Consider the following 23,192-nt stretch of genomic DNA (forward strand, 5'->3'; position numbering starts at 1 on the left):
AAACACCTCAATTAAAAGACATAGAGTGTCAGACTGAATAAAAAGGAAGACCCAGCCATATTCTATGAAAGCCCCATTTAAAATATAAAGACAGAAAAATAAAATTAAAATTAAAAGGTAGAAAAAGATAAAGCATGTGACCACTAATAAAAACAATGCTGTGATGGTATATGTTTATCTCCTTCAATGTAAATTTCAGAACAAGGAATATTACCAAGGAAAAAGAAGGACATTACATAATGTTAATGTGGTCAATTCATCAAGAGGACAAAAAGATACTAAATGGTATGAACCTAATAACAGAACATCAAAGTATATGAATCAATAAATGATAGAACTAAATGAAGAAACAGACAAATCCACAATTGCCATTAGAGATTTCAACAGCCTTCCCCCAACAATGAATGAAAAAGGGACACAGATAATCGGTAAAGACATAGAAGACAAGAACAACACTATCGACCAACTTGACCAAAATGGCGTTTATAGATCACTCCACTCAACAATAGCAAAACACAAATTCTTTTAAGAGCACATGGAATACTTATCAAGACAGACCATATTCTGGACCATAAAACGACCCTCAACAAATTTATAGGAACTTAAATCATGCAAATCCAACACAGTTCTAAATAACCCATTGGTCAAAGAAGAAATAACAATAGAAACTATAGGTGGAGGGTATAGCTCAAATGGTAGCGCACATGCTTTAGTGTGCGCTGGGTTCAATCCCCAGTACCTCCTGTAAAAATAAACCTAGTTACCTCCCCTGCAAAATAAAAAATAAAATAAAATAAAAAGAAACTAGAAAATATTTTGAATTGAGTGAAAAATGAAAACACAATACATCCAAATTTGTGAGATTCTTGTGATATTTTATACTTGACATTTTCCTTTTACTTTACAGGAGAAGTAAAGCATAAAATGCTATTATATTTATGCATATAAATGTATCATGTAAAATGCTATTAGAAAAGAAGAAGGATTTAAGAGCAAAAGCCTTAGCTTCTACTTTAAGAAATTATCAAAAGATGAAAAAATCAAACCCAAAATAAGAATAACAGAGGAAATAACAAAGATAAGATCAGAAATCAATGAAGCCAAAAGTTGCCTTCTTGTAAATAAAGATCACGAAAATCCAGAAAGACTCTGTAGCCAATAGTGATTAGGAGATAAACTACCAATACAGGAATGAAACTACCAAAGCTCACTCAAAAAAAGACAATCTGAATAGTCCCCTATCTATTAAAGAAATTAGATTAGTAGCTAAATATCATCCCAGAAAGAAATCTACATGCCCACATGGTCACTGGTGAAATCTGCAAAATATTTAAGGTTGAAATAATGCATATACAGAGAGAGAGAGAAAGAGAGGAAGAGACACTCCCCAGCTCAGTTCACGAAGCCAGCAATCCCCTGATACCAAAACCAGATAAAGACATGTCTTTATCTGAAAACCACAAACCAGTATTTTTCAAAAATATAGATGCAAAAATATTTCATGAAATTTTAGCCAATTATATTCAGCAGTATATTCAAAGGATAATATATCATTACCAAGTGAGGTTGAAGCCAGAAATACAAGGTTGGATTACCATTTGAAAATTAGTCAGTGTAACTCACCACACTAACAGACTAAAAAGGGAAAACCATCTGACTATCTCAACAGATACATTAAAAAGTTTTTTGAAAATTTTAACACCCACTCCTGATAAAAACTCGCAGAAAACTAGGAATAAAAGGGCACTTCCTCAACCTGATAAAATACATCTACTAAAACAATACAGCAAACACTATACTTAGTGGAAAAGGCTGAATGCTTCTCTTAGAAGATGTGGAACAAGATAAAGGTGACCACTGTCTTCACTCCTGTTTAACACTCCTGCTTGGGAGTTCTAGCCAGTGCAAGAAGGCAAGAGAAAGAAAGAAATGTTGAAAGAAATAAAACTGGCTTTATTTGAAGACTAAATGATTGTCTACACAGAAAATTCCAAGGAAAATAGAAAAAGAGTCCCAGGTCCTCCTCACCGCTTCCCAGCTGCTCCACTAACCCTAGTTCCAGGAATCTGTTCCACAGACTGGCTATGAAGTGGGAATGTAGCCACCCCAGGGCTCCCTCCCTTCCTTGCTGCCTTTGGCAGTATCAGAGTAGAAAAAGTACAAACACAGGAGAGCCACTTGACCTCACCAAGTCTTAGTTTCTTCATTGGCAAAAAAGGACCCATCCCTCTTACAAGAGTTTTACCAAGATCTCTACAGGAAACAGCTGAGGTAGTAACAAGGTTAACCAGTGTGAGAAATTTATAAAGGTTCCAGAAAGCCCATGAAATTCTTGCAGTCCTTGACTGATTTGGAAAGATTCAGAACTATACTATTGTTAGAGAAGTTATTATATATAGTTAAATATGTATGTTATATATTAAATATATATAATATTGGCAAATACATATTGTTAAATATATTATTGTTAAATTCAAAGAGCAATTTGTAGAAGAATCTCAATGTATATATACACCCATACATGTTTAAATAGTTATAAAAAATAAGGAAGAAGAGTTGATAGTTAACCATAGTTTTTCTCTAGCACATGAGATTAGGATGGCTGAATGACTTCTCTTTTTAAACATTTTCATACTGTTTAAAATTTTTAAATGGGTATATATTGATTTTAATGGATAGTGTTATTTTATTTTACAAGTAACTATTCTAACAAATAAAACAATCAACATGTAAATAGTGCTAAACAAGTTTTTCTCTCTCCCTCAAAAAAAAAGAATCTACAAAAAGTTATTAGAATAAGTGAGTTTAGCATCTTCACAGGATATAAGATCAAAATACAGAAATAATTTGTATTTTTACATATAAAAAAGAAAATTATAAATTGAAAATTAAAAATGCCATTTACAGTAGCCCTGAAATTGTGATAATTTAAGTGTAAAACCCAAAACATTCATTTGAAAAGATATACACACTCCAGCGTTCATAGCAGCATTATTTACAAGTGCCAAAATATGGAAACAACCTAAGTGCCCATCAACAGATGACTGGGTAAAGAACATATAGTGTGTGTGTGTGTGTGTGTGTACACAATGGAATATAATCAGCCATGAAAAAGAACAAAATTTTGCCTTTGCAGTAACATGGATGGGCTTCAAGGGTGTTATGCTAAGTGAATTAAGTCAGACAGTGAGAGACAAATACTGTATGATATCACTTATATGTGGAATCTAAAAAAGACGACACAGCAACGAATATAACAAAAAAGAAGCAGATTCTCAGATATAGAGAGCATACTAGTGGCCACCAGTAGGGGATGGAGAGTCAATATAGGGGTGCAGGAGTGGGAGGTACAAACTTTTGGATGTAAGATAGGCTCAAAGATGTATTGTAAAACACGGGAAATGTAGCTAGTATTTTGTGATAACTGTAAATGTAAATTAACCTTTAAAAATTGTATAAAATCATAGTAATAAATAATTGTTTTAAAGAGATCAATAATTTCAGTCAAATTCCCATCAAGTTTTTCTAGAAAAATTCTCAAACTAATTATAAGATGTAATGGAAAAACTACTATGGTTCTCAGAGATGGATGGATTTATTCTAACATGACAGCAAACTCAAGGGCATTCAGGGTGATGGTTTTGCTCCAGGGAATAATTGTGCTGTGGAAGGATTGAGAATCTTTGAATCAAAGAACCCAGGGATCATCTCAGAGGCTTAGACACCTCGGAGATTCCAGGGAAACTGGAATCTTTTCTTGTAGGGATCAACTTTACTTGCTCCATCACATGCTACCAGAGAACAGGCAATGATTGCTTTTTTCCCCCATGATGTTTATTTGAAGGATGAGTGTAACTTGTGTATGTGTGCACATAACGTGGGCCAGGAGATTTACGAATGCATCTTTCCACTGTACATGGTCAGGCTGAATGTGCCAAACAGCAGGGAGAATTACTTTGAGGCCCAAAGAGCTAATATCTGACTGGCATCCTATCCAGGTGTCCAAATGGAATGTATACCTTCTGCTCACAATCTGGCCTTCTCCCGGAGCTCTCACCCCACAGGGCCAAGCTAGAAGCCAGAGGGTCCCTGCTGACCATCTCCATCTCCAACCCCTGACCCCGTCTCCTTAATTTTACCTTCTGATCATTCCTTGACGTGCCCACTCCTCTCCATCTGACCACTCAATGCCCATCTGATCTACCATCAGCTGGTTCCCAAGGGGCTGTTAGCCTCCTCATGGGTCCCCCTGCCTCCATCACTGCCTTCCCTCCATACTCCTCCCTGCAGCCAGATGGGTCTTTAAAAATGTAAATCTCTGTGTGATGATTTGATTAATGTTGTCTGCTTCCAACTGGACTGGGGAACAGACCTCGTCTGTTTTGTTGACGGGTCCTATTATAATCTGACACACAGTGAATGACTGATAAATGTTTGCTAAACGAAAGGAAGTGTGGGAGGACTGCTTGATTTCATGAGAAAACAGAGGAACAAGGCTGACAACAACTTCTGGGTCAACATCAGCCCCCAGAGATGTTGTGAGTAAGACCACAGTTCATATAAAGCTGCCATTCCAATCACACTGGGTTCACGGGAAGGTCTTGGAAGCTAGTGACCACTATGTGTGTGTATGTTTACACACGCACATATTGCCAGGAAAGGGTAGAGATGGCTCTTGTTACCCTCCTAGTTCTAAGTCACTCAGATGCTTCACACTCTAGGACAAATTCATAGAAAAGTTCTGTCACCTGAACGTACAGTAGCACTATTATCATGTCCCACCTTCAGACCACTTACTCTGAGCTAGACACTGTTAGGCAATTACACAAAATCACTCAACTCTGCAAAGCCATTTGATCAGGTGTTGTCCATCATCTCATTAAAAAAAAAAAAAACAGAGGTTCTGAGAGATTTGGTAAACTTGCCAAAGGCATACAGCTGGCAGGTGGCAGAGCTAGAATTTGACTCCAGGTTGCTGATTCTAGAACACACTCACTTAATGTCTAAAGTATATTGCATTCCACAATTGTTTCTTACTAAAATGTATTCCTCTCCTATCCATTGATGTTTTATTACCACATGGCTATGCCAAATTGATACCCTATGAGAAAACGCTATGTGCAGAGAACTAAGACACAGGGATCTTGGGTGACTAAGGAGCAGCAGGAGACCATGAAAGGGTGAAGGTGATTCTGTTTGTCTCCTGGGGAGACCTTTGGTGTCTCTACAGATGGCAGGGAAACCTCAGGTCAGCAGGGGAGGCACGAGAAGAAGCAGGGTGCTTAGGATGGGGGGCTCCAGTGCGTTGGGGGTGGCTGGCAGAAACTCACACCATCCTCTCTCCAGGTTGCTCCGAGTTGGCCCTGAGATTCAGTTACTGTGGCACCTGTTACAATTTTATTTTCCTCCCTGGGCAGCGCACACCATTAACTCTCCACAGGATGTGGTCAAGGGTTGGCTTGGGTCTCAGGACAGCTGTGTAAAAAGGCAGACCTGGCCCTTCTCGTAAGACAACAAGGAGGGGTGTCCACTCTCATTTCCCTGCAGTCGGCGCCTCTTGCCTTCCCGATTCTCACACCCCCTTTCCTGGACTGCGTGGGGGCAGTGCTGGTTTTCTCCTCCTTCAGGAGGATGGCATGGAAGAGACTGGGGGGTTTAACACATCTCTGAGGGACAGAAGCTGGTTCCCAGCACACCTCATGCAGCAGCTTCAACGTCTGAAGCTCCCTGCTCATAAGACCACAGGTGAGTTTACATTATTGATAATACTGCTTCACCCTCCGAGGGATAAACGTGCCAGAGAATGTTTAGCGTCAAGGCAGCCCTACTGGAGAGATGCTGGGAGGAGGGACAGAGTGTGTGTGTGTCCTCAAGTCCAGCTTCAGTGTCACAGCGATTACTTAAATCAGGGATGGGCCAAAAACAAGTAAATGAATGGTCCTGTCCACGTACTAATAAAACTTTATTCAATAACCCAGAGATGGACCTAGAGATCATCATACTAAGTAAGTCAGGGAAAGAGAAATATGATATGATATCACTTATACATGGAATCTAAAAAAAATGACACAAATGAACTTATTTACAAAACAGAAACAGACTCAGACACAGAAAACAAATTTATGGCTACCAAAGGTGAAAGGGGCAGGGAGGGATAAATTAGGAGTTTGGGATTAAGATACACACGACTATATGTAAAACAGATAAATAACAAGGACCTAGTGTATAGCACAGGGAACTATATTCAATATCTTATAATAACCTATAATGGAAAAGAATCTGAAAAAGAAAAATGTATATATGTGTAGATATAATTGAATCACTTTGCTGTACCCTGAGACTAACACCATTGAAAATCAACTTACTTCAGTAAAAAAAGAACACTGAAATTTCAATTTCATACAGTTTTCATGTGCCATGAAATATGATTATTCTTTTGATTATATTCAACCGTCTAAAAACATAAAGCCATTCTTAGCTCACGGGTCACAGAGGAAAGGATCTGACCTATGAGCAGCAGTTCACCTAATTTAAATCATCCTAAGAATGTGTCTTATTTGCAGAAAAAAAGAGTTGTGCAACATTTACATAGCAAACTCAATCTTAAGTCTTCTTTCTTGTGTCCCAAGGAGATACCAAGTGGTCATGTTGTGCATAATGCATTCCAATTCAGGACCATCTTCAACAATGGGTACTCAAGTGGCAGGCTGATCCTGAGGAGAGCTTGAACATGGCTATTTTAATTAACACCCACATTTAATTGACAACTAATAGCCAGCAGGCTTTTCTGCTTAATAAAGCAAACAAAGGATTTATTTGAAGAAGGATGAGTTTTTTAATTTAATTTCCTTTACAAAAAAAACTCTATGTGTGCCCAAAGAGTGATGGAAAGAGATGTATCCATTGGATAATTTTTAATTAAGGTGAATGAACCCTCACTAGCTAAAAGGTTTTCTTAGGGGAGAGGTCTCAAACTGTTAACACATCAATATGTTTCTGTCCATTAGCTTTTCCCAGGGTGACAAGGATGGCCTTAATGGCAATTTCAAGGAAGCTTCTTTCTGCATCCTCCGGGCTGTCTAGTGATGAGGTCTTAGAAACCATGGAAACTTCTCTGGGGACGTCAAATTTCAACTGTAGCCCTTAATGACAAATCATTACCTGGGGTTGTCAAAACAAGTTACACAAGCTGGCTATGCGCTGAACCAAGATTCAGAGCAGGCACGTGTGCCCAGAGCTCCAGGTGCCACCTTTTACAGAAGGACCCAAGAAAGGAGTCAAGGAGAAAATACTCAGACCAGCATCCAATAGACACCATGCGATGCCTCCTGCTGCACATACCGTGTCTCCCGTAATTCTCACACTCATCAGTGAAGCAGGCACCATTAATACTTCTACTTTGCAGATTGGGAAACTGAGGTTCAGAAATAATAAATGACTTGTTCCAAGTTTCTCAACAAATAAGTACTGAATATTTGTTGTTTGCCATGGATGGAGCTCACATCTAGTGGGAGAAGTAGATAAACAATCACAAAGACATATGCAAGTATAAGTTGTGATAACCGCTAGGAAGAAAAAGCAGACGAAGCCACAAGAGTACGCAAGCACAGGTAAGTGCCAACAGTGTGTCAGATCTCCAAGCCACCTGATTGTTAAGCCACCTTGAACAATATAAGATACAAAAACACATATTTTCCATAATAACTTTTGCATTCATTTTTTAGGACTGCCATTAAAACAAAACACACAACTCGGTGCCTTAAAACAACAGAAATTTATGCCCACACAGTTCTGTAAGCTAAAAGCCTGAAATCAAAGTGTCAGCAGAGTTGGTTCCTTCTTGGGCACGGAAAGGGAGAATCAGTTCCAAGGTTCTCCCCATGCTGCAGTACTTGGTGTTTCTTGTCTTGTAGATCCATCACCCCAATTTCTGCCTCCGTCTTCACATGGCAGTTTCTCTGTGTGTGGGTCTCTGTGTCTCCCTCCTCTTCTTCTAAGGACATCTCTCATTTCGGATTAACGTACAACCTAATGACTACATCTTAACTTTGAGTGTATCTTCCTAGACTGTATATTTCCACGTAAGTCACATTCACAGGTACTGAGGGATTTAAGCCTTCAACATATCTTTCTGGGGGGACATATCCAACCTCAGACAATTGTCTATGTCAGCTTTTCTGGTTTTGTACTTGTTTTTTTCCCCAAAGGTTTTAGGATCACCTCTGAGCTTGAAAGAAGTAGTACAGGGTTGACCCTCGAGGTCCTAAAAGCAAGCCAATCCCAGGGGAATGAAGGACAGCTCTAAACTGCTGCAGCTGTAACCAGGGGGTTGAGGGCCGGAGAGAGACAGGAAATAATGCTGACGCTAGAGCTTTGAGTAACCTGAGTCCTCCAGCAGTACCCATCCCAAAGGTCTATAAAAGCCTTCTCATGACTCACAGGGGGCACAGAGCTTACAGGCATTTCTTGCAGAGGGTATTTTTAGGAAAGCAGGCTCCTACCACCTGCATTTCAGCATTCCACGGATGGTCACAATAGCAAGCTGTTATAACACTTGGGACTGTGGAACTGCAGAGAACTAAGCCCATGAGGGAACAGCCTAAAGCCGCATGTAACACAAAGGCTGAACTCGGGGATACTGAGAACCTTACCACAATCACAGACTGGTGCAAGGAAGCAGCTGGTCCAACACAAGAAGTTCGTGCCAGGGAACGGAGCTGAACTGCAGTGCGTGAGGCAGGAAATAGAATAAGGGCTGAGAAGGAGGGCTGTGAAGCCAGGACACCTAGATGGTCTCTAGTCTGAGGTGCATCTCATCAGCCATGTCCAGGGCAAGCTGTTACCCTCCTCTGCACACCAGCATCCTCATCTTCATCTTCAGTTCCATCCTCTGAAGCTCATGGACCAACTCTGCCACCCTAGGCCGAACCCAGCGTGCCTCTGGCCCCTCAGCAAACTTTCAGGGGCACTGCAGGGTAGCTCCAGTCGGGGGTCAGCCAACATTTTCCGCCAAGGGTCAGGTGGTAACGTTTGGGCTTTGTGGGTCACACAGTCTCTGTCACAAGAACTCAGCTCTACTGTGACCGGGCAAAAGCAGGCGTGGACAACACGCGCCCTGGGGACGACTCAAGCAGGGGCCATCTGCGCCCAGATGACACCTGACCATGTCTGGAGGCATCTGGGACTGTCACAATTAAGGACTGCTGTGACAAAGTACACAAGCTGGGCGACTTACACAACAGAAATTTAATGTCTTATGGTTCCAGAGGCTAGAAGTCCAAAATTGAGGTGTCAGGAGGGTTGGTTGCTTCCGAGGGCTGTGAGGGAGAGTCCGTTCCACGCCTGTCTCCCAGCTTCTGGCAGTTTGCTGGTCACCTCTGGCATTCCTTGGCTTGCAGACACATAACCCTGATCTCTGCCTTCACGCTCCCGTGAATTCCTGTGAGCCTGTCTGTGTCCAAATTTCCCCTCCTAATAAGGACACCCATCATATCAGATTAGGGCCCAATCACATCTGCAAGGAACCTATTTCTAAATAAGGCCACATTCTGAGATACTGTCACTGGCAAAGCCCATTAACAATTCCTGAGAAATAAAAGTAGAAACAGGGTAATAAAGTCTAACCTTTTTTTTTTTCCCTTGTGCTTAGTCAAGTTTCACTTGCCCACTGGGTGCCATGTGCAGAAGCCTTGCTCCTGGCACTTCAGACGGACGTTCCCAGTGCAAAATGGCTGCACCCCACACTGCAGCTCAGTGGGCCGTGTGCAGGGATGCTGTGCCCCGCACTGCCATCTGGAGGACGATCTGCTCTGTTCTCAGCCACTGACATTATCATCTTGTGCCCTTTGTCTAAGGGGACCGCCAACCTCTCAGTAGGCGGATTAGTATCTCTCAATTTACAGTCTCTCTCCCTAGCAGGGGTATAGGGCACTCGGGAACATACAGGAAGGAATGGGTGAGCTTCTGTTCATCCAAGTGACATTCTGATGGCTCTATGAATGCCTGTTCTTGGGCCTTCCCTGATACCCCCATCATTTTACAACTCTTGTAACCGAGTCTGCCTGCCCTGGTATTCAGAACCAAGTAAGTTGCACCCATGACTAAGAATTCAACAGGCTTTCCTCTCCATGTCCAATGTCAGCCGGGGCTCCTCAGGGGTCAGCTGGGAGAGTCAATGAGGGAGTCCCCTGGCCCCATCATTCTTCATCTGTTTGGACCATCGGCCTTCAAGGGTAGTGGCCCGGATCTGCCATTTCCATTCCTCCCTGGGGGCAGTGAGGGCGTTCTCTCCTCCAGGGCCCCTCTTGTTTGTATGTGGTGCATTGATTGGGTTCTAGTTTCTTTGGCTTGCTACCCCTTGGTGGGGGTCAGGGGTCACTCACTGGTGAGTCTCCACGGGCAGTGAGTCCAGAATCTCCTGGCGACAGGTGGACAGTGAAGGGTACAGCCAGCAGGTGGACTTGCCCCTGGGCCTTTTTATCCTCTGACTTTCCCTCCTCCGCATCTCGATTATTAAACATCCAGTAGGTAACCTCAACAAGGAGAGAGGTAGGGGTAGCTGGTCTATTTCCAGTTTCTGAAGTTGATGCCTAATGTCAGGGGCACTTTGGGGAATGAAATAGGACCTCAGGATTGCATTCCCTTCCAGTGACTCAGGGTCAGTGGTGGTGTAGATTCGGAGGCATCCCCAAGGAACTCTAGGGAGGCAGAAAGGTTTTCTGCTGGTTCCTGATTGATTTCCTTTATCTTATTCCAATGAACAGGTTTCTTCCCTGCTACCTGGATTCCCTGTAGGATCATACGTTTATAATGGGTCAGCCTATCGTCCAGCCCCTTCTCCATTGTCTCAGTGGTCCCAGTTGGGTTTGTAACATAGAATCTCTTCTTTCCCCCATCTGAAGATGGTGTGACCTGCACTGTCTCTGTTCTCTTTGTCTGCTTCCTCTCGGGCTTTTGAAAAGATCAGGGCCTTTTCTTCCCCCGTTAGGAGTACCCCCAGTGAGGCTCCGGCTATCAGCCCAGGTGGGGTCATGGGTCTAAAAGAGTCCCCTAATCAGATTCAGGGACCCCTCTGGATCTTCCCTCAGCCCCTTACTAGGACTCTTCCAGTTACACAGATCAGACATGGTAAACGGGACGTGGACCTGAGTGAGGCTTTCTTCTCCATCAGGGAGCTGCCTCAAACAGAGTACTTTCCCCAGGGATTCTTGGACCCTGGCTGGTAATTAGTCCTGCTTTGTGTACTTGCTGAACTGGGTTCTAGGGGAGGGGACTGTGATGGAGGGGGCCCCTTGGGCCTGTGGCCCAAGTTGGACATAGGAAGGAAGCAGGTAGAGAGGGAGCAGTAGGAGGAGGGTGAGAGAAGAGATCAAGAAGGTCCTCCAGGGGAGTCTGGTCAAGGACGGGCATTACCTCAGAGGAGGAGAGCCCATGTCCCTTCTGAAGGCGTTTGTTCTGATATTAGGCCATAAAAGCCGGACACAGGAAATTTTACTTTCCCCATCTCCCAGCTGGTATCGGAGCCAGTCTATATTTCAAGGAAAGTTAATGGTACCCACAGAAACGGGGCCCCTGGTGCATGACTGTACAGAAACCACAATCTATTCCAGCCGCCCCAACCTAGGAAGTGAGCCTAGGGGAAGGGGTCACAGAAGGGAGCAGTTTTAAAAGGAATAAATGCTGGTGGGATACCCAGTAATCTCCCAGATTCAAGTCATAGAAGCAGGAAGCCTACCCCCAGAGACTTCTGCCCCAGAGGCGGAGCTGATGAGGCGGGAAGCCCCATCAAAAGGCCAGCAGGACTCCTAGGCAGGGCCGCTGCTCTCCTCTTAGCACCATCCAGTTCCCTGGCCCAGAGGCTCTCTCTCACTTTTTGCCTCTAAAGCAGCTAACTTACACCTAGAATTCTATTGGTTCCCTGAGCTCACTTTCCTTCACTACTGATTGGTTATTACTCTCACTTCTGATTGGTCCACTTCCCTAACTTCTGATTGGCCCATTTGTAGTACTTCATTTGCATGGAGCTCACTCCTGATTGGTCTGTTTCTACAAAGCTTGTCCCTGGCTGGTCAACTTCTGTTGTACTTTATTTGCATATGATGTTGCAAACGGTAAAACTGGCAGCCTATAAAAGGCCTGTGTAAACCTACAGATGGGGTCCAGAGCTTGAAGTGTTAACTCCTCTGGGCCTGCTGGTGTAATAAACCTGAGTTCTCCAACTGTCCAAGTGCTGCTTGGTCTCTCACGCGGATCCAGGTTGCTGTCACAACTGAGCTGTAACACATTTTTCTGCAACACTGACAGCCCTCACCTGAGCTGGCTCAGGACAGGGAAGAGCTTCAGTGTTTATACAGATTCCATCCTACACACACACAAGGCTATTTGGAAGGAAAGAGGTATGCTTGCTGCAGAGAATAAACAGGTGAAACATGGCTTAAATGTACTGAAGTTCCAAAAAAGGTGGCAGTGACTCATGGTAGGGGCCACCAAAAGGGGATGCAGAGACAATAAAAGGAAACAACAAGGTGGACACAGCTGCCCAAAGGGCGGGCCTAGAACCAGCAACATGGCAACCGCCTCTCATGCCTCACAGTCCAGATCTACCCAACTATTCCCCAGTCTACGCAGAGAATGAATTAGACAAAGCCTGAGAAACTGGGCTTCAGGGGGATCTAGGAGGCTGTGGGTGGCTAATTAATAAACGTGGGCGATACTTCTTTCTCCACATGCAGCTTGTCAAGCCATCAGGGAGGCTCATCAAGGAACTCGCTGCAGGAGGGAAGCCCTGTACAGTCGGTTAGTCGGTCATGGTAACTCCTGGCTTGGAAAGTCAGAGGGTTGAGACGTGCCCCATCTGCACACGAACACCCCCAACACCAGATTCCCCAGATAAGATCCGTTTAAACCAGAAAAACATATCCTGGAGAAGGCTGGCAGATTGATTTCATGGTCAGGCAGAGAGTACAGGCGAATCTCAGGTACCTCTTGGTCCCAGTGGACACGTTTTCTGGGTGGAGAGAAGCACTCCCCATCAGAACTGAAACAGCAGCTGAAGTGGCTAAGGCATCACTGAAAGAAACAGTCCCCAGGTCTGGACTCCCAGGATCCCTACAAGGAGATAGATGGTGGTCCAGCATTTGTGTCTCAAGTGACAAAGGGGATAATGGGGGCCCTGGGCATAAAATGGACCTTGTACTCAGCCTGCAGACCCCCATCATCCAGGAAAATAGAACAAATCAGACCTTGGAACAGGCCCTGGCCACGCTATGTCAGAAACTCAAGAAAATTGAATTAAGTTGCTTCCCTAACTGCCCTGCTCCAAGTGTGGTTGGCCCCCGGGGATAAGTTCCAGTTAAACGCATTTGAACTCAGGTTCGGCAGACCCTTGCCCCACCCCTGAGAGAAGGGACACCTTAACCCCCTTGAAACAGAACAACTCACATACGCCCTCCAGGGAGGAAAAACCATGAAAATGCTGACAGAATTTGAAAACCAGGCGCTGCCTGCCCCCACCGACCTGCCTCTCTGCCCCTTTCCGGCCAGGACTGGGCACAGCGAACAACCTGGAAAGCCAGCAGCCCGCAAGTGAGATGGCCTCACTCATAACTAGACAAAGCTGGCCTGCGATCCTGACCACCCACCCGGGCCCGGAGCTTCAGAGGAGTCACACTGGAGCGAAGAGGCCCCCGAGCCCCAGCCTCCAGACAGCCTGGGGCAGCGGCCCCCACCCCACCGAGTCGTGTGACTCGCTCTCTGACCTGAGGCTTCTCTTCCGAGAAACAAGCGACGTGTGAGGTGGGGAGATTCAAGCCCGGCAGGGAGCCGCGACATCAGGGCACAGTCGCCTACGGGCGGAAGCCTGAGGGGCCTTCGTTTGTCCCTTTATCTCCAGAGGTTAGGCCAATGGCGGTGGCTCGGGGTGCCAACAGGTAGGGCCGAGGCCGGTGACCGTCACGCAGGTCGGAAGGCGGCTGGGCGGCTGCGGTTCTCCTCCCGGGTTATGACGCCGCCCAAACTCAGAAGGAAGTGGTGACAGAGGCTGGACCTGCGCTCCTCAGCGCCCCTCAGAAATGAGCAGTCGCACAGGAGGGATTTGCCACCAGCAAAGCCCATTAAGTTTCCAGGAGTAAAAACAGAATCTGAGTAATAGAGTCAAGTCTGACCACCTTCTTCTCTTCCTCTGTGCTTCGTCTAGTTTCACTTGCTCGCGGGGTGCCGCGTGCTGAGGCCGCGCTCCCGGCCCTTCAGACCAGAGGCTCTAGAGCCAGATGGCTGTGCCGACGCCTCAGAGGGCCGTGTGCAGACACACTGCACACGACACCTGGATTCAAGATGGCGGCGGCGGGCCGTGTGCGGAGACGCTGCGCGGGGCGCCGCGACCCCGACTGTGCAGCTGCGCCTGCCCCGGGACAGCCCCGCCCCCTCCCCTCCCTGCTGCCTGGACCCCTGGACAGCAGCCCCGCCCACCACCAGTCCGGACAGCGGGCGCCCTGGAGCGCGGGAGCTCGCACCTTTCCACTCTTTCATCAAATGCTAAAGCTTTCCTTCGCTTCTGAACTGAATTCGGCCTCATTCTGTTGGCGCTAGCGACACCAGCCAGGAGGACCCTTGTTGGAGCCGACTTGAAAGGGTTGCTGGTAACAACACTAACGTTAGGACTGTAACATATGAAGTTGGGCAGGCACAATTCAGCCCCGAAGAGGGAACTACTGATGTTCAGTACGAAGTCCAGGGACCTGTTGAACATCCTATGATGCACAGGGCAGCCCCTGAGCAAAGAACCAGTCAACCCAAATGTCAGCCAGACCAAGCCTGAGACTCCCTGGGGCAGGTCTGTCTTGGGGGGTCACTTTCCAACAGAGCTCCTTCCTGGAAAAGGGCAAAACAACCACTTGTAAAGAAACTTTCCATTTTCCTTCTGAGATTACCTGTGTCCAAAGCTTTCATTATTCTTTTTCTTATGGCTTGGCCAAATCAAGTTTTCTTTTTTAAGTGAAAAATTCCTTCCACCATCTTCACGTTCAATTCCCAACCGTTATCTGTAAGTCTTCGAAATTCTCAAGGAGCACTGCTGGTGTTTCATTCTCTGCACCTTGATGTGTGCAGAGGTAGATTAATCCTACTTCCAAAGAAATTCATTTTCTCCTGTCTCCCAACGAAGGTGATACACAGGAGAAATAAATCACTGGAAACCACCATTAGTACAAGAGTGAGTTCCTCCAGCTGCAGCAGAAGGAACCCAGGTTGTAGATGATTTAACTTGTATATTTCAGCAGGGAGGCCAAGTGGTAAATAAAAACTAAAATTAACATTTAAATGAACTCTGATTGCGGTTGAGGATTTTTTGTTATTCACATGGTTAAGTGTTAGACTAAAAAGAGAAAGGATTTGTATTTAAATTCCCCATTATATAACCACTTAGTATAGGTAACTAGCAATTTGAGCCAAATATTTCATTCCTGGCATCCCCTGCCCCGGCACCCGATTTTACCCCCTTAGTGCCAAAAAGAGGAAACTGTTCGCAAATGAGAAATAAAATAGCAGATTTTAAATTACTTCCTCTCCTAACTTTTGCACAAAATCAAAGTTTATCACAAGTCAATGCAAATGAAAGCAAACATGGGTGTTTCTTTTCAGGGGGTGGAAAACCGTGTTATAGATGGCTTACTTCAACACCTTCATTTTGTTCATGAGAAAACTGAGGCCCACAGAGAAGCGACTTGTCCAAAGACACAGAGGAAGTTAGCAGCTGGTGCTACCCTGGAGCCGCTGTCCCTATATCTCAGTCCACTGCTATGATACATGGTTGCGGTTCTTCCAGACACCTCACCAATGCCTATGATCCCCCAGGGACATTGGAGACCAGTTCTGCCCTTAGACCTGGGGGAGAGGGGCCCTGCCCTAGGCTGCACACTGCAGAGGACCCTGCTCTGGTCCTTGCCCAGCTGAGCACCCCCACTCTACTAAGCAAGGAGTCCACAGGGCATGTGGGGACAATGCCCACCCAGAGCCCGCAGACCCCACCTGTCCAGACCTTCAAGTACCTGGGACATCAGGATTCCTGCCAAATGATCCCAAGCTTCCTCCCAAGACTGGGGTGCCCTCTTCCCCAAGTTCATTCCCAGGAAATGATGATCACATCGCTGACTCTATGCCGTGCACCCCTACCCCTGAACCTGAGTGATGGTGAAGGGTGGTGGTTTGCAGAGGATGTGGATGGACTTTGAGCACCCAGATTAGGGTGTCCACGTGCTAGGCTGGAGGCGCCTTGTGGGGCAGAAGAGAGTCAGGGCTGGGGTGGGTGCTGGGGGTCTGGGGGCCTGGGGCCAGGAGCCAGCGCCCTCAAGTAGCCACCAGCCAGTGGTGGCTTATGGAGTCCAGAATCCTACATCAGAACCTGGCTCTTCCGAGTCATGCAGGTGCATCTGCAAGGTAGGAGGCCAGCACTTAGTTGCTTAGCTTGTTAGATAACTTCCGAATATTTAGGTGGAGTATACGGGTCTTTATTTGTACTATTGTCCTGGGCCCCACAAATGTTAGGGGTGAGGTCATTTGAGCCACATCAGAGACCTGAGGGCTGGACTGGGCCAGCAGAAGGATTTTGTCCTGTTTTCAGAATGTTTGCCAAAATAAATCAATAGATAGATATACAGATTAAGATGATAAGATATAATGAAATAAAATGAAACGAGATGAAATAAAATAAAATAGAAAAAAATCTGAATGTGATTCCAGACTCCACTGAGCTCACTGCGTACATTTATTCCCGTGCACTGGTTTGTGGCCACTCCCTAGTCCTTCAGCAGTGTTGACATATACTCAGGTAATCATTCCTGCCCCCTAGTATTTGTCAACTTGGTGTCTTGGGTTCTCAGATTTCAGCAAGAATTAAAAATATTAGCAGTCTCTCTCTTCTCTCAAATGTGGATCTCGCTGAATTCCTTTGCAGCGTTAATCACAGGAGCCTTGGGTGGGCGTCTCCTTTCTCCCGCATTGCGTTACTCCCCCATCATTCGCTGTGCTTCAGCCCCTCCTGCGCTGACCTGAACTGTTGCACATTCAGGACAATCCCTGATTAGGAAAGGCTCCTGCCAGTGTCTTCTGCCCAGGGGGACAATGGCCCTTAGAAGCGGTGACTTTTGCCTAGCAGGAATAAATTTAGTAAGGCAAGCAGGTGTCTGCACAAGGAGGTGAGGAGAAAGTATTCATGGGTGCCTACCAGGTGCAGGCAGTTGACAGGCAGTATCTCATTTTATCCTTACACATCCTGGGAGGGAGATGTCACTATTTCAGTTTGCCAAGGAGGGAAAAGGAAGTTCAGAGAGGTTGAGAAACTTGCCATGGGTTACACAGCTAACAAGTAATGGAGCCAGGACTCAAACCTGAAACTGATTTGAGCATGCACACTCTTTCTGTTCCCCTGGGCTGCCTCTTATGAGTGGTAGAATACCATGGCTCCTGCAATTATTATTGTAAAATGTTTCACACATGTTTTCCTGCATTCAATCTTCATAACAACCCTATGAGAATAGGACAATTGTTAGCCCGCTTTATAGATGTCTCAGACTGCCAGACAGGTCTTTTCCATGGCCCCCCGGCAGGTAAGTAGTAAAACCCCTGGCAACATGCAGGACTTTCCCATCGTCTCCAGTCCTCCCCAGAAGAGGTGGACGGAGGAGCACCACAGCTGGGGCTCACTGTCTTTTGACTCAGAGGAAGTCCTCCTGGTCCTGGATTGATAAAGCCCAACGCACACTGAAGAAACAGAAACACAACACAAAACTATAAAAACACGAAATGACACTTAATTTATGATGACATAAAATTAACATCAACTGAGCATTCACCACACCAGACTCTGTGCAGAAACACGGTCCCATAAGGTAGGCGGCATCGTTACCCACGGCAGCAGCACACCATAGTACCCATTTTGCAGGTGCAAATACAGAGGCATGGGTGCATCACATTACTTCTTCAGTGCAGCAGAGTCAGGACTTGGTGGAGACAGCATTCCATCCAGGTGGTCCCACCTGAAACTTTGTGCTCTTAATACCTAAGTAAAGGGACATTTGGGGATCCCTCTTAAGTCCAAAAGAGTCAAGTTTCCAGCAGGTACTACCAATGTGTGCTGATGAGATAAAACAGAGGCTCAAATATATCCATGGTTCCCAAGCCTTACAGTCATGGGCACAGAACGCTTGCAACTCAGATTTCCCTAGCGGGTTGTTCCCACCTGCACAGGTAGAACCCACCAGCTCTTGCCAAGCACCCTGTGCCCAAGCTGCTAGTATTCCTGGGAGTCCTCCAAGGATGCCCAACACACACTCAGCACCAAATCCTCCATGCCTTTCCACCAGAGCTCCCTGGGGAAGCTTGCTACCAGGAGGTACCCACTGGAACACATCAGTGTCCGTACGAGGATGCTGCCCCCTTTATTCCCAGCACTGCCGGTCCTCACAATGCCAGCGTGATGATGAGCCCCTCGCAGAAGGTGGAGGGTGCCCCTCCCTAACATACTGGGCAGTATCTTATCACATGGACCCCAAAGCAAGTTTGTAGAATCTCACAAAATCTTTCATGGGAAGAGGTCCGTTAACTTCTGACTGTAGCATTCCTTGGCCCTGTTGGAATCCACAGGGTCTGGCGAAGCCTAGAAGGCATGCCATAGTGCTAGCCTCACATCACAACTGCTCCCTGCTCCTTCAGCCAAATAATCTGCCCCCTCCCCACCCTCAAACGCCAAAGCATGGAGACTGGAGCACAGACATCAGGGAGGCCATGACCCAACTAGCTCTGAAAATAGACCATGACTCCCAGTTTAGCTTCACCTAAGATGCTCTAAATGCACATTAAGAGCGGTTTCTGCAGTTAAACTCTAGGTCCCCAGTCTCCATAGGACTGCCTTGTGCCTGGTGTCTTTTTCCATTTTATGATTGTACACATGAGCTTCGATCTGACCTTGCAAGAAAAAGAAAGCCTGGGGTTCTTTCACGGTGGGGTTCACGCCTGGGAGAATCACCGCAGGAAAACAGAAATGTCCCACAGGCTGCAGTCAGAGGGACTCAGGTGTGAATCCAAACTCAACCTCTGAATGGCTGTGAGACTCTGGGCAGATTGCTTACCCACTCTGGTCTTTGGTCCCCCTCCACTGTACCAATGGAACGGTGGTACCGCCCTCTGAGGATCTGTAACGCTTAGGTAAGATATGGGCCATGGCTGTTTTTATGGTTTAGTTGAATTTAATATGGTTCAGTAACACACTGGTGCTAGTAACCGAATGTCTTAAAATGATCTGTGCAGCCCAGAGCCTTGCGAGTAAACAAGATGTGTACAGAAACACGACCTTTCGAACAAGCATGTGTATACAATGAGCTCTCAATTATCTAGGATGCCTAATATCAAACATTCCTTCTATTATTAATTTCAGTGGGCAAAGAATGGCCGAAATGCCTTTTCACAGTGGGACAGGGAAGGAGGCAGCATTTAACCCTTGTCGTGACAGTCTAATACCTTGTGCTGCTAACGTGGCACCGTTTGTCTGCCTTCAAATCATCCTTTCAAATAAAAGACTGCTGTCTCACCACGACCTAACCTCTGGTACCTTTCCGATTAGGGTACCTTCAAATGCTTTTCCTTTCTGTTTGAATTGGTGGATACATGAAATCCCTTATAAATATAAGGCTGTTTTTGCAATAAGCAAAGAGGTACAGTTTTTGTTCAGGTTTCAAAATAAGCAAAGAAAAAAAAAAAGATCGAATCCCTTCACTGTCATTTTCCACCTCTCTTCCTTCCTCTGTCCCTTCTTCATCCCACAGACAAAGAGCCACAGGACATGGAAACTTCTACAAGTTTCCCCAGCTTTCTCTTAGGGATGGCCCTGGCTTTCAGTCGATGAGGAATAAACAGTCAGTTGGAGCAAACCCTAAAAAAGGCTCTCCTCCCTTCCTCCTAAACAGCCCTTCAGGAAATCCAAGGAACATTTTTCAGAAATAAAAGTGAGAGATGAAAAAAGATGAGGTACACGAGACTGAAAGTATGAGGTTTTCTACGTCTCCCCTGGTAACAATTAGGTCTGCAGCCTCTGGGAAAGTCCACTAAATCTTCCAGGTAAGGCAGACATGGCCCCAAATAACAGATCACTATCATTTGGCTCTATTTGTACAGTAGAGATGACTTGGTATGTGTAATTACATCAGTTTGGAAGTAAACAGGTCTTACTTCTATGGCGTGAGTTAAAGCTTTCCGAGTTCCCCGGGCACTGGGTGTGAAACCCAGCTTCAGAGACCTCTCACCACCCTCTTCCAGGAGGTACCTGAGGTTGCTTCAGGAGGCGTCATTACAGAATGAGCACCTTCCATCGTGGAAGGCTGCGACCAGCATCACATGACTATCCCACCTGTGCCTGAGATACGAGCCGTCGGTCCCCACGCTTAGCTGAGGAAGATGCCTCCAGTGAAGCCGCTGTGGAGCCACTGCCTCTGTTCCGTCCTGCGCTGCTGACCCACAGCAGCTCCCGGATCAACAGCGAAAACCATTAGTGAACAGTCAGCGGAGGACCTGGGTCAGGAACTCAGCAACTCTGCACTTCTCCTTTGCTAGTCAGACATGAAGCCTTGGCAACGAATAAGGTCAGGGCAGGACTTGTTCTCCGTGGTGAGTTAAGACAGCTGCATTTATAACAGGATTGAGGGGTGGGCAGTGGAAGTCCTTGAAACCCTCAAATTTCTCTCCCACCAGCCAGCCACAATGCCATACTTCCACCCTACTCAGCCATAAAAATGCACCAAGAGATGAAAAAAAATATGAAAATGAATATATGTATATATATGCACGACCAGAAGATGATGCTGTACCCCAGAAATGGACACACTGTAAATGACTATACTTTAAAAAAAAGAGAGAAAGAGAGATTAGGCCAATGGTTTCCTAATCTGGATGCATGATCAAATCCTCTGATGAGATTTTTATAGATGCAACCCCTGGCCCCACGACAGACTTACATCAACTCTTTTGGGGCACGGTCTGAGAATCTGTATTAGAAATAGCGCCCCCGTGGATTCTGAGCCAGCTCCCCGGGTACATTTACTAACTGGTGCTTGGAGATCAAGAGGTGAGAACATGCTCTTTAGGGAGCAATGATACGACTGAAACTCACTTGTAAATGAAGGGGCTGCCTCTTCCAAAAGCACCTCACAGAGATTAACTGAGTAGATGTGATAAGGGTGTCTTTGTCTCTGAGGCAGAGTTCAGCCCGAAGGAGGTTGGCAGACTAGAGAACACCTGTCTTTTCTGTCTCCTGCATCCACATATTTGGAAACAGCACCTCAATCTTTTCTTTGGAAAACCCCACCCCTTCCTCACTCTCTTGCCAGTCAGTAGGGTGGCTTCACCCACCCCCAACTCCAGGAGTGGCCGTGTGATCCAGGCTCGGCCAGTTGGGACAGTCCAAATTCCTTTCTGCTGGGATTGTTGGCTGTGCAGAAGGGGGCCCCATGTGAAGAGGATCTGTCTGACACAGAGAGGCTGAACTGAGGCGAACCCATCCTGATGACATCATCAGAGCCCTGTGGTTGCTCCAGAACTCTCAGGGTTTGAAGCAATTAATCCTTCCCTCTTATTTACTCCTTAGCAAGCTTGAGATGGATTCCTGTCAACCGAAAGAATCCAGGAAGCATAATGAGACAAGCCCAGAAGCCAGGGTGCAGCATGGTGGCCCCGGGGCAGAAGGGTAGAAGACGCCAATATTATTTAACAAATGTTTACAGAGCCCTCATGAGGCACCGGGTACTGTGCCAAGCCCTGGAAACACAAAGATAAGTAAGTCCCTACTCTGGAGGAGCTCACAGACTAGCAGGGGACACAAATACAGTCAGAGGACTGGAGGTTTGTGGACTTCGTTGTTTGGGGGAGAGCTGGTAGGAAATCGATGGTTCTGTTCCTCCTGTTGTAGGAAACACCATGAAATAACTCTCAAGCTTTAATTCCCGCATTGGAGCAGCTGAAATCGCTCTCACCTCTTTTCCCGAAGAATGTGGGGAAGTGTCACACTCTACATCACACCCAGACAGCAAAATCAGCAGAAGGAAGGAACATGAAAGAGTTCTTTTATTCATTCAACAAACATGTACTTAGTGTTAACGTGGGCCAGGCACAGTAACAGTGCTAGGCTCTCTTTACAATAGTAAACAAGACAGCAAGTCCCTGTGCTCATGGGTCTTACACTGGGGGAGAGGGGGCAAGGAAAAAAATAGGCAATTAAATAATACTAGAGACTGGTTTGTGACATGAAGGAAATAAAACTGAGTAATGTGGTAGTCACGTCACAACCCAGAGTTGGGGGAAAGGAACCTGAAAGAGAATAGTCAAGGATGGTGTTTCGGAGCAGGTGACAGTTAAGCTGAGTCAAAATCATTGTTTCTTTCACCCAAGGTCCTTATGGGAACACAGAAGGACAGAAAGAAAGGGCTTGGCTGAGCTTACAGACCCAGGTTCTTGGCTGTCTCTACACATCATTGTACCCGTGGTAGAACTCAGTCTAAAATCTACTGTCCTGTAACAGACTGCCTAGTAAGGAGGATGTAGGGGAAGGGATCAGAAACTCCCACCTGTCAACTGCCAGTATCAACCCAAAGAGCCTGGCAGTCCTACCACCTTCCAGCACTGGCAGCAAGTGGAGGCTCCACTGAAGACAAGTGAAGCACAGCCCTGATGCTGAAGGGACCAAAACCACATTCTAGCCATAAATTGAACAGTGTTCTCCTGCCTCAAAACATAAAGCAAGTCCCATCGTCATTGGGCAAAAGACCCCCAACCTCCCCATAAGCAGGACTGAGAGGATTTGATGCCCCACTCCCTTCCTATGTCGACACAGACACTAGAAGAGCTGAAGACCTCCAGAAAGATGCCAAGCCCAGGTCTTCCATAGTGATGCTCAGACAAGCGCCGAGCGGTGTGGGTTCGGCACCCGCTAGAAGCGGCAGGAGTAACGGGAAGCTCAGACGCTGGCTTTCACGTGCCATTTGAAGCAGTTTTCCTCTGGGGGCTTTCTTTTTTAATGCACTTCTGATTTGGCCCAGGATTTCAGAATAATGGTAGCTTATGTGTGCTTAGAAAGATAGGAAAAGAGAAACAAGAGATTCAAATCGTGCTTTTAAGCTTTCAAAGGCGGGCAATCTTTTTGGCAGTGCCTGTTT

At 46.0% G+C, this 23,192-nt stretch overlaps 1 protein-coding gene across 2 annotated transcripts in view; it reads right to left on the bottom strand.

Annotated features, from left to right (window-relative positions):
* Positions 1-23,192, bottom strand: part of KAZN (kazrin, periplakin interacting protein) — a 993,570-nt gene that overhangs the window by 836,246 nt on the left and 134,132 nt on the right. Inside the window, exon 1 of one of the 2 annotated variants that reach the window (XM_072975376.1) lies at positions 13,758-14,133. The exons of the other annotated variant lie outside the window; for it this stretch is intronic. Within the exon in view, the coding sequence (XP_072831477.1) occupies positions 13,758-13,830 (73 nt within the window). The 5' untranslated portion in view covers positions 13,831-14,133. Of the gene's footprint in view, positions 1-13,757; positions 14,134-23,192 lie in introns of those variants that run through there. 2 annotated transcript variants of the gene reach the window in all.

This window comes from Vicugna pacos, chromosome 13 (assembly GCF_048564905.1).
Source record: "Vicugna pacos chromosome 13, VicPac4, whole genome shotgun sequence".
In the NCBI taxonomy this organism is placed as follows: domain Eukaryota; kingdom Metazoa; phylum Chordata; class Mammalia; order Artiodactyla; family Camelidae; genus Vicugna; species Vicugna pacos.